This window comes from Arachis duranensis, chromosome 2 (genome assembly GCF_000817695.3).
Source record: "Arachis duranensis cultivar V14167 chromosome 2, aradu.V14167.gnm2.J7QH, whole genome shotgun sequence".
In the NCBI taxonomy this organism is placed as follows: domain Eukaryota; kingdom Viridiplantae; phylum Streptophyta; class Magnoliopsida; order Fabales; family Fabaceae; genus Arachis; species Arachis duranensis.
Window position 1 is genome coordinate 66794196 of NC_029773.3, and position 10639 is coordinate 66804834.

The 10639-nt window shown below is 32.6% G+C and overlaps 2 protein-coding genes and 1 long non-coding RNA gene across 4 annotated transcripts; all 3 read left to right on the forward strand.

Moving 5' to 3' along the window:
• Positions 1-312: 312 nt before the first annotated feature.
• Positions 313-1896, forward strand: LOC107474720 (putative disease resistance RPP13-like protein 1). Its single transcript, XM_016094363.1, has one exon. The coding sequence runs from the start codon at positions 313-315 to the stop codon at positions 1894-1896; it is 1584 nt and encodes a 527-aa protein (XP_015949849.1).
• A 2255-nt stretch (positions 1897-4151) lies between these two features.
• On the forward strand, positions 4152-5508 carry LOC127744869 (putative disease resistance protein At3g14460). The gene has a single exon (XM_052257677.1). It carries the CDS (start codon positions 4811-4813, stop codon positions 5351-5353), a length of 543 nt encoding a protein of 180 aa, XP_052113637.1. The 5' UTR covers positions 4152-4810; the 3' UTR covers positions 5354-5508.
• A 1630-nt stretch (positions 5509-7138) lies between these two features.
• LOC127744768 (uncharacterized) lies at positions 7139-8214 on the forward strand. Of its 2 annotated transcripts, none has more exons than XR_008005823.1 (3): positions 7139-7240; positions 7624-7781; positions 7956-8214. It is a non-coding gene; the product is annotated as an uncharacterized LOC127744768 (long non-coding RNA). The 2 variants fall into 2 exon arrangements; XR_008005824.1 differs by having other exon boundaries at positions 7959-8214.
• Positions 8215-10639: the final 2425 nt, after the last annotated feature.

Below are 10639 nucleotides of genomic sequence, written 5' to 3' on the forward strand. Positions count from 1 at the left end.
CTGATCCACCAACCTCTGTTGTCCTTGGAGCTGCTGTCTTCCTTGGCATGCAAATCACTTCCATTTTTGAGCCATTCCAACTGCTGTCCATAGCTCTACAATTTTGTTTTGCTCTTCCAAACTTGCTAATGATCTTCTGTATTTTGATTTGCTGATGTCCTTTGTGTAGTGGCACTGTCCTTGTGTTGTTCTTTTCCTAAAGCCACAGCTGTCCTGCTTTGCTCATGATGTAGACAGCTGGCCTTTTTTCTTTTACTTTTAGCTTTGGCTCTTTTACAATGCTGAAGCACTAGCTGGTGTTGGATTGAAGTAATGTGGACTTGGTCATATGGGCCTGCCACAATAAAGCACACTTTAAATAATATTGGGCTTTCAACCCAAAACAATGTTTGTCATCATAACTTAACCCAAAATCAAACTAGACTCAACAGGAAAATTGTCAAGAAGTGTAAGGGGTTACCTTTGACTGTGAAGACACTTGGGGGTTTATTACGCAGTAAGTATCATGAAGAGGATTGGAAGAATGTATTGGAAAGTGAAATTTGGGAACTTTCAGAAGATGACAGCAAAATTGTTCCTACATTAAGAGTTAGTTATCACTATCTCCCTTCACATTTAAAGCGGTGTTTTGTGTGTTGTTCATTGTTTCCAGAAGATTATCTTTTTGACAAAGACGAATTAATTTTGCTATGGATGGCTGAAGGCCTTTTACAACCAATAGGAAAAAGCACTTTAGAAAAAATTGGTTGTGCATATTTTAATGAATTAGTTGCAAGATCATTTTTTCAACCTTCTAATACTAATGGTAGCTTATTTGTAATGCACGATCTTATACATGATCTAGCAACAGTTTTTGCTGGAGAATTCTATTTCAGTGCCAAAAACCATGGCAATGCACCCGAGATCAGCATCAAAACTCGTCACTTGTCATATATTGCAAAACCTTGGCATCCAATCTCAAAACTTCCAGAAGTTGGCAATGGAGCAACACATATGAGATCATTTCTATCTATTTGCTTGTTTGTGGATTATCCATTAACAAGGATAAAATGCGATTCTGGGCATTTTCTGCTACATTTGAGGTTTTTAAGAGTGTTGTCATTTAAATGTTTTACTCTTAAATCATTGTCTGATTCAATAGGTGAATTGTTCCATCTGCATTATTTGGATCTCTCGTTTACCCTTGTTGTAACTTTGCCGGAATCATTGTGTAAATTATACAATCTACAAACGTTGAAGTTGAGGAATTGTATTAAGCTAAAGATGCTTCCTAGCCGCATGCATGATCTTGTTAACCTGCGCCACCTTGACATTGAAGGAGCTTCTTGTTTGAAAGAGATGCCGAAAGGATTCAGCAAATTAAAAAATCTGAACTTCCTAAATCATTATATTGTTGGCAAGCATGAAGAGAATGGGATCAGAGAATTGGGAACACTAGACAGCCTTCAAGGGTCGCTTTGCATTGCCAAGTTAGAGAATATCAACAACAGTTCTGAAGCATTGGAGGCAAAGATGGGTAATAAGAAGCACATCAACATTTTAACATTTAAATGGCTTCCAGGGAGTGATATTGTTGATTTTCAAACTTCAAGAGATATATTCAACAAATTACAACCACATGGAGACTTGAATGAGCTATCAATTGTGGGTTATAGAGGTGAAACATTTCCAGATTGGTTAAGCCTTGGCTGTTTTTCTTATGGAAATATGACTAAACTGAGTCTGAGTCGTTGTACAAATTGTCGTCAGCTTCCTTCATTGGGACAACTATCCTCTCTGAAGCATCTGGAGATTTCTGAATTAGATGTGATCCGTCACCTTATAACTCAGTCTTTATTATGCATTATGAGTTATAACTCGGCGTTACCTATCATTCATTCTTTTGCTTGTAACTGACACCTTCATTACCGACTTAATGACCATCATTTCTATCTTAATGACCAAACGGTCATAACATCAATTGTATTCATCAATTTTATGCCTATAAAAAGAACATTCTATATCTAATTTCAATAATACATTCTATATTCATAGAATTATTATAAACACAACATAACACATGATAACTTTCATTTCATGTCTTACATTCTATATTCGTAGAATTATTATATACCTCTTAAACACTTACTGACTTGAGCGTCGGAGTGTCTTTTGCAGGTACCCACCCCCTTGTTCTCTCCTTGCCGACGTATAACTCATCCCGACGAGAAGTTTGAAGACATTTATCGACGGACGAGCTACACACTGGCCAAACTCAGCAAGAACAATTGGCGCCGTCTGTGGGGACGAGTAAAATCATTCCCACTCCCGTTAGATTCATAAAACTTGATTTACATTCAAATTTTTGAACCAATCTCAACAATCTTGTTTAAGATTTTTAATACCTCTTATCAAATTTTAATCTATCGCAACTTTTTATAAAGTATATACTTTATACATTCAAATTGCTTCATTTTTACGTATCATAATATTCCACATCTCATAATTGATCTTCATTTTTACGTATCATAATATTTCACATCTCATAATCGATTAATGAACCAATCCGAGAATAAACTCGGCTTTCAATCAATCCGAAACGAACTCGATTTTCAATCAATCCAAGCATAAATTCATTTATCAAATTTGCTTATTTTTTTTTAAAGTTTTCTATTTACACAAGTAAAATTATATATTTTATTCAACATACTTTTACATTTATATTTTGAGTAACTAATACTTACTGATTTATTAGTTATATTCAAACCTCAATATATGTTCTATACAATAATGACATATAATAACCATGTCAATTACATTTTTATTTCATTATGTATTATATTCTATTGCTTAATAATTTCATTTATACAATTAAATGACAATAATGATGAGTTTAAATCTTAAAATTGGATTCTATCAAAAAATTAATTATATATCAATTGTATATAACTGTTACACTATTCACTTTATGCTATTAAATTTTATGTTACTATTTGTTTAATGTAGAAAATTAAACAGGCAATTTATTATTATTGCACGAAGAATATCCCTCGTCATACTGTAACTGCTAGAAACATTATACTAAATGTATAATTCAATAACTATTATCTTATTGCTTTATTATCAAATTAAAGCATGTCCTACAAAACAAAATTCAGATATTCACATTTGGCATGTATGACATTCATATATCAACTTTCAAGGTATATATATATTTTTTTACTTTGAACTATTTTACTTTTACAATATATATTATTCAATATATGTTGCGACTTTATACCTATTCATTTTCTCAATTTATCTTATTCATGTCAAACCTTCACTATAAATTGTAAATATTCAATAACTAATTACTTTGGGCGAGAAATTTATCAATAAGTTGTTGTGGGCTGGAAAAATTCCCAAGACAATTAACCATTATATCCTCGGATCATACAATCGATTCCATCAATGGATATCTATCTCTGAACTTTTCAGTTCATATACAATCAAATGCTAAAATTGTTCTTAAGCGGAAAAGTATCCCCCACACAACTATCTTGATTGAACGACTCGTATCACTCAATTATTTTTTGAATAAGTGCCGACATAATAACCCGACTAAGCTTGGGGGCTCACCATATCATTATTCACTCATCTTTTAACCGAGTTATAACTCATTTTATTTTCTAAGCTTAGCCTGGATCATATGATCGGCGGATAAAGCTTGGGGGCTGTGATCCGTCACCTTATAACTCAGTCTTTATTATGCATTATGAGTTATAACTCGGCGTTAACTATCATTCATTTTTTTGCTTGTAACTGACACCTTCATTACCGACTTAATGACCATCATTTCTATCTTAATGACCAAACGGTCATAACATCAATTCTATTAATCAATTTTATGCCTATAAAAAGAACATTCTATATCTAATTTCAATAATACATTCTATATTCATAGAATTATTATAAACACAACATAACACATGATAACTTTCATTTCATGTCTTACATTCTATATTCGTAGAATTATTATATACCTCTTAAAACTTGAGCGTCGGAGTGTCTTTTGCAGGTACCCACCCCCTTGTTCTCTCCTTGCCGACGTATAACTCATCCCGACGAGAAGCTTGAAGACATTCATCGACAGACGAGCTATACACCGGCCAAACTCAGCAAGAACAAGATGGATTGGAAAGAATTGATTGTGAGTTTTACAGGAATAACAAATCATTTCAGCAAGAGACACCCTTCAAATCTCTTGAAAGTTTGACATTTGAGAGTTTGCCTAGTTGGCGGGAGTGGCTTTTTTCTGATGAGTTTGATGCTTTTCCTCAGCTTAAAAAGCTTTCAATAAGGGAGTGTTCCGTGTTAACCGGAGATCTGCCTAATCACCTTCTAGCTCTGGAACAACTTTCCATTGTTGAATGTGAACAGCTTGCATGTTCACTGCCCAGAGTCCCCAGGCTTCATCAATTAGATGTAAAGAGTGTGTATCATATCAGAATGGAGGAGCCGCTGCATTGGGTAGTAATTGAAGGAACCCAGCTAGTGAACTCCATATTGGAGTGGCTCGCGGACAACCAATCAACTCATCTGCAATGCCTAGTCATTAGGAAGTGTTCTTAAGACATATCACTCTCGGGATTATTTGTTCACTTCATTACAAGAACTGAAAATCTGGGATTGTCCAAAATTAATATTCTTAGAGAAACTGCAACACAAGTCACTAACGGAGATAAATTTGTACAAATGTGGTTCAATCACGTCGTTACCACTGGCGGCCCTTCCAAATCTGAGGACACTCACAATCGATGCATGTAAAAACATTGAATGTGTTGTGGTGCCAATGGATGTTGAAGATACTCTTCCATGTCTCCGTTATTTAGACATCAAATACTGTCCCAGTTTTGTATCCTTGTCAACTCTAGTCTTGGCTGCGCCTCACCTAGAGTCTCTGACTATAAGCAATTGCCCTGAAATTGATTCTTTTCCGGAGGGAGGCCTTCCGCCAAGCTTGACAACTCTTTGGATTAAAAACTGCCAGAAGCTAGCAAGGTACATAACATCAAACGGTTTGCAATGTCAAGGCCTTGCTTGTCTTATCCTTTATTCATGGGATGATGTTAAGTCCTTCCCAAGAGAGGGTTGCCTTCCTGCTTCGCATTGGTCTCTATATCTGGGGGAGTTTCTGACTCTGGAGACGCTAGACTGTGGGGGACTTCAACACCTCACCTCCCTCAAAGAATTAACTATTGAATACTGTTTGAAGCTGGAGAATATCACACAAGAAAAGCTGCCTTCCTCTATAACAGAACTCCACATCAAAGACAGTCCTTTGAGGCGTAAGCTGTACCAGATGAACGATCCACGAATTCAATATGAAAATTGAAAAGAGCTACTTGTTCTGTTGCCAAAGATTTTCAGACAGATAATTGTGTTTTATTTTCCAATTGTTGCACTTCTAATGTTTGGCAAGAAATTTTCAATGTATGTCCACACAGAAAATTTTTCTTTTGTCATATCCAACTATAGCTATTCTTTTTGCTTCCCTTGCAAGTTACATTTAATACTATAACTGTATTTTGAATAGTTTCTTCCCTCTTTTTCTTAGCTATTCAGCTAAGCATCTATTTGATAGAACTACCATTTATAGTTTTTTTTTTCTCTGTTGGGGTACCATTTTTCCCTTTTCGTTAGCATATCACATTATGTACTCTGGGCCAATGTGAGTATTGAGGTGAACTGAATTAAGACTAAACATTGTCCAGGTGTTGCAAGCTTGCAATTCTGCCTCTGTATATTGGTATTAATTATATAATCATACCTTGCTTTATTCAGGTGTATAACAGCATATGGAACACCTTGATAAGTCAATGAGTCTCTCTAGCAGTCTAGCTTCAGTAATATGTCAATTAAATGATTTTCTGCTTCTGCAAAAGAAGCAAATAATCAAAAGCAACATAACAAAAGTATAATTTTTTGTGTTGATGTTTATTTGAATTTTTTTTTTTAAAATACATCCTACTTGTTCCTTGTAATTATACTTGTCTCTATTTTAAATGCAAAGTCTAAGATTGCAAGAAAATGCAGGCCTTCGTAGACATGATAATGCAAATATTCAATAATAAACTAATTCTTGCTGTAAAAGGCTTCTTGAATTGGATGTAAATTAATTTTCTAATCTCTCAGCATTGTATTTATTTATTTTCGGGTATTTTTCAGCAGTGTGAGTTATTATCCCACTTTGTAAAGCATGAAAATTTTGCTTTCCCATACAGGAACTGAGCCTTCTAAAGACCCTGGAGGCAATATGAATTTCTTCTTTGACATTGCTGAATCTATGACTGACTGCTAGCATGAGTGAAAAAAAAAACGGCTGGTAGCAATTCAATGCTTGGTTGCATTCTGGATAAAATTTCTTAGAATAGGGAATCGCCTACTTTTGTATCTGGCTCTTCATAAAAATAAAAAAATAAAAAAAAAATCCTCTGCTAGGTGAACACAGCCAAATGAAGGAAAATTTGTTGAATCCGCAGGAAGGAAGAACTTTTCTTCTTCTGGATAAATCTTGAACCATTGAAGTAAGGAAATGTAAAATGTGATGGAATCTACAGGAATAAAAGAAGATGATATCTGGGGGAAGCACTTTCTTCGTCAATGAGGAAGAAAGGATCTCTCTATATGAATAACCCAAAAATTTGGTACAATGTTTCCCATGTATGTGATATTGAGGTTGATAGGATATGGATTTGATGTTCCAACATCTTCAACAGATAATTCTTTTCCTTTCTTGGAAGGTTAGTGCGCTTGTACAAATATATTCAGTTTTTGTACCAAGATTTTCTTTTGCATGTCAACAGGATTATTATTAGCAATTGATTCGTCTGTTAGTTTTGCATGCCTAAAAGCCTTATCTTATTAGGTGGATCGGCTACATGTATCATGTATGTAGTGGGATTGTTCATATAGAGATCTCGCTGGTCACCTCATGCATCTTCTCTAATTTGTAATTTTTAATGCCTGAGTATGTGTCTGAATTATGATAATTCCGACTTTGTAGTTGAAATGTAATATTATTTGTTATCGTTAGCGAAGGTGACATTATACTTATTGCATGAGTTTTGTTGTCATTACAGTACTCCTGGATTTCATCTGACCATCATTATATTAAACCAGATTAACTTGAAGCTCGAAGTTCAGCCCTGGACTTGATCATCATAGCTGAACTCTCAATTCTTGACAATGGAGCATCAAAGTGGATTATTACAGATTTTCGGTATGTTCTTACTCTTCATTGCTGTTAGGGTCCTACATGCCTTATATACATGCTAGTTTTCTCATTGTCCTGTTTTCATTGTATTCAAAGATATAGCTTCTGTGAATGTGGCCAAGGTTTTTCTTTTGCTGTGTGCAAAGACATAAAAGTTATCAAATCCACATTGTTTGGCATCTTTGGTGGAGAAGGTCACTGAACTAATAAGTACTTGAGTTTTTCAATTTTCATACTTGTCCTGCTGACACCTTCTACCTTGAATTTGATGATCTACTTGAAATTTACATTACAGTATTATTTTTGGGATGTTAGCTTTTTATAGACTGATTATTCTTTTGTTTTGATTATTCGCCATGAGTTTTAGTGTTGCTCTTTCTCATACCAAGGAGGAAATGAAAGCTCGAATAAGGCACATCATATTGAATGCAACTGAAGCATGTTCTTGAGGAGGTTCAAGCTCCATACAAATGCCAAAATGGATTGTTTCTATTTACTACTGTGACTGCAATCAAGGAAGTGATTAAGAAACCTGATGTCAATCAAGGTAATTGAAATTTCCAAGTAATAAAAAAGATATTTGTATTGGCTGATTTTTAATTATTTTTTCATTTGTTCATTTTTTGTGTTCTTTTTTTTGTTACGTACCAAGTATATCCATAGAAAATAGGACTGACAATATGAATAAACACATTATTTTCTAAATTTCTATCAAATATAGCAGCTGAGATCTCAGTTTAACAAGGATTTCATGATGAAAAGAAAAGCTAGAAAAGTTGGTGAAAGATATCGTTCAGGTATTCCTGGAAGAAGAAAGAAATGAGGCAAAATGGATACACAATGGAAAATAAGGCAGTACATGCTAACAAAGGAAACCTATGCCGTAAAATGTAAACAAGAAATGAGATAGCTACATCCAACTTTGTATTGGAAGAAACTCTTGTATCATTCTTTTTGTTAGAGAATGAAAATGAAAGAGATTTGTGTACTAGGAAAATATGTTTGTAAAATATTATTCAATTAGTGAAAACTAGTACAAAAGATCTTGCTTCGGCATTTAAATTAATTTGTTATGTTTTCTGTTTAGTTGTTTTGATACAAATGTAGCAACATGTTTTCAATTGCAGTAAAAATCTGGTCACTTATATTTGAAGGATTATGCTACGTGTACACCAAAATCAGCCATCAAAATCAGTCACCAGTATAAAATACATGCTGGAATACAAATACACTATAAAAAATAAATTAAACCAAACATTTATTTATACGCAAATACACTAGTGATTAATTTTGGTGAACAAATAACATTTCTCATGATTTTAATATGTCAATTTGAGGTCCGCATTAGTTTGCATAACCATAAAAAGATGCTGCATCTTCTCATAAAAAGGCTACAACAAAATATGGATTGTCATAGATCTATGGAAGAATTAACCTGTAAATATGTGCTTCTATATATAAAATTAATAGGGTGAAAAAAATGTATACAATAAATTTCTCTTTTAATTATGGAAATATTGTAATTATATTACTCTGTCCAGAAACAATTAATTCAGTGTCCAATTTTAAATGTGCACAAAATAAAATATAAAAAAAAATTAATAATTAATGACATTAAAAAGGAGTATTTAACTAGGAATATTCCTTTATATATAATCAAATAATACCGGTGTAAATTCATGTAAATGTTATATTGTTGAATAACTTTTTATTAGAATATATTTTAACAAAACTCATTGATATGTGCTTCAAATGTTCGTGATATGAAGAGTTCAAGTGTTATTTAAAAGATATTATTTTACATATTTAGAATGTTTTAATTTAATGTATTTTGATTTTATTTATTTAATTATTAGATTGGGCCTTATGTTTGTGGGTTTAGGGTTTTCTATATTTTAACCTAATAAGAGGTTATAAATACCTCATAAATTAGGGTAGTGGTAGTATAAAATGATTTAGAGGTTTTAAAACCTCTTTTTGGTCTCGCAATGAAACCATGATGTAGACAATTGAAGTTGATGAATCCTTCTCTTGTTGCATCGGGGAATTGAGTAAAAGGTTGAGGAGTCTCTTCGATTCAATTCCCAAACTATGGCGTTGACAAGTTAGGTTGAGGAGTTCCTTTCTTGTTGCGTGAAGAAATTGGGTAGAAAGTAAAGTGATTCTCAATCTATTTTATTTGTTTCTATTTCAATTTCAATGTATCTTTTTTTATTCAGTTTAAATCCTTATCTTCTTGTTTATCCTTTTATTTCTATATCATTTGGTATCAGAGCTCAAGTATTGAATTAATTCTTATTAATCTATATTCGTTCTTCTTTTATCATAAAAAAAAGAGTCCAGTGTCTGTAGTGTCTTTCTTTAAGTTCTTGTGTTTTTGTTTTCTGTTTGTATCTTATATTGTTAATTTTATTGTTTAAAAAAAATAAAAAAATAAGCATACAGTACAAAAAAAAAGAAAAAAGAAAAATATACAAAAAAATAAAAAATTATCTTTCTTGTAATTATTGTTCTTTTCATATACTATTTTTCTACCTACAAGTTTTGAGGATGAATCTTTTTTGAAGAGCTGGGAATGATACGTGTTTCAAATATTTGTGATATGAAGAGTTCAAGTGTTATTTAGAAGATATTAGTTTACATATTTAGAATGTTTTAATTTAATGTATTTTGATTTTATTTATTTAATTACTAGATTGGGCCTTATGTTTGTGGGTTTAGAGTTTTCTATATTTTAACCTAATAAGAGGTTATAAATACCTTATAAACTAGGACAGTGGCAGTATAGAATGATTTAGAGGTTTGAAAACCTGTTTTTGGTTTCGCGATAAAACCACGATATGGACAATTGAAGTTGAGGAGTCTTTCTCTTGTTGCATCGGGGAATTGAGTAGAAGGTTGAGGAGTCCCTTCGATTCAATTCTCTAACTATGGCGTTGGCAAGTTAGGTTGAGGAGTCTCTTTCTTGTTGCGTCAAGAAATTGGGTAGAAAGTAGAGTGATTCTCTTTGTACTCAATTTCAATCTATCCTATTTGTTTCTATTTCAATTTCAATGTATCTTTTTTTATTCAGTTTGAATCCTTATTTTCTTGTTTATCCTTTTATTTCTTTATCATTTAGTATCAAAGTTCAGGTATTTGATTAATTCTTATTAATCTATATCTGTTCTTCTTTTATCATAAAAAAAAGTTTAGTATCTGTCGTGTCTTTTTTTAAGTTCTTGTGTTCTTGTTTTCTGTTTGCGTCTCATTATTGTTAATTTTATTGTTTAGTAAAAAAATAAAAAAATAAGCATACAGTTCAAAAAAAAAAGAAAAAAAAGAAAAATATACAAAAAAATTATCTTCCTTGTAATTATTGTTCTTTTCATATACTATTTTTTTACCTACAAGTTTCAAGGACGA

Bases quoted from the DNA above. Each gene is read 5' to 3' on its own strand.
- LOC107474720 (XM_016094363.1), top strand. From the start codon at position 313: ATGTGGACTTGGTCATATGGGCCTGCCACAATAAAGCACACTTTAAAT.
- LOC127744869 (XM_052257677.1), top strand. From the start codon at position 4,811: ATGGATGTTGAAGATACTCTTCCATGTCTCCGTTATTTAGACATCAAA.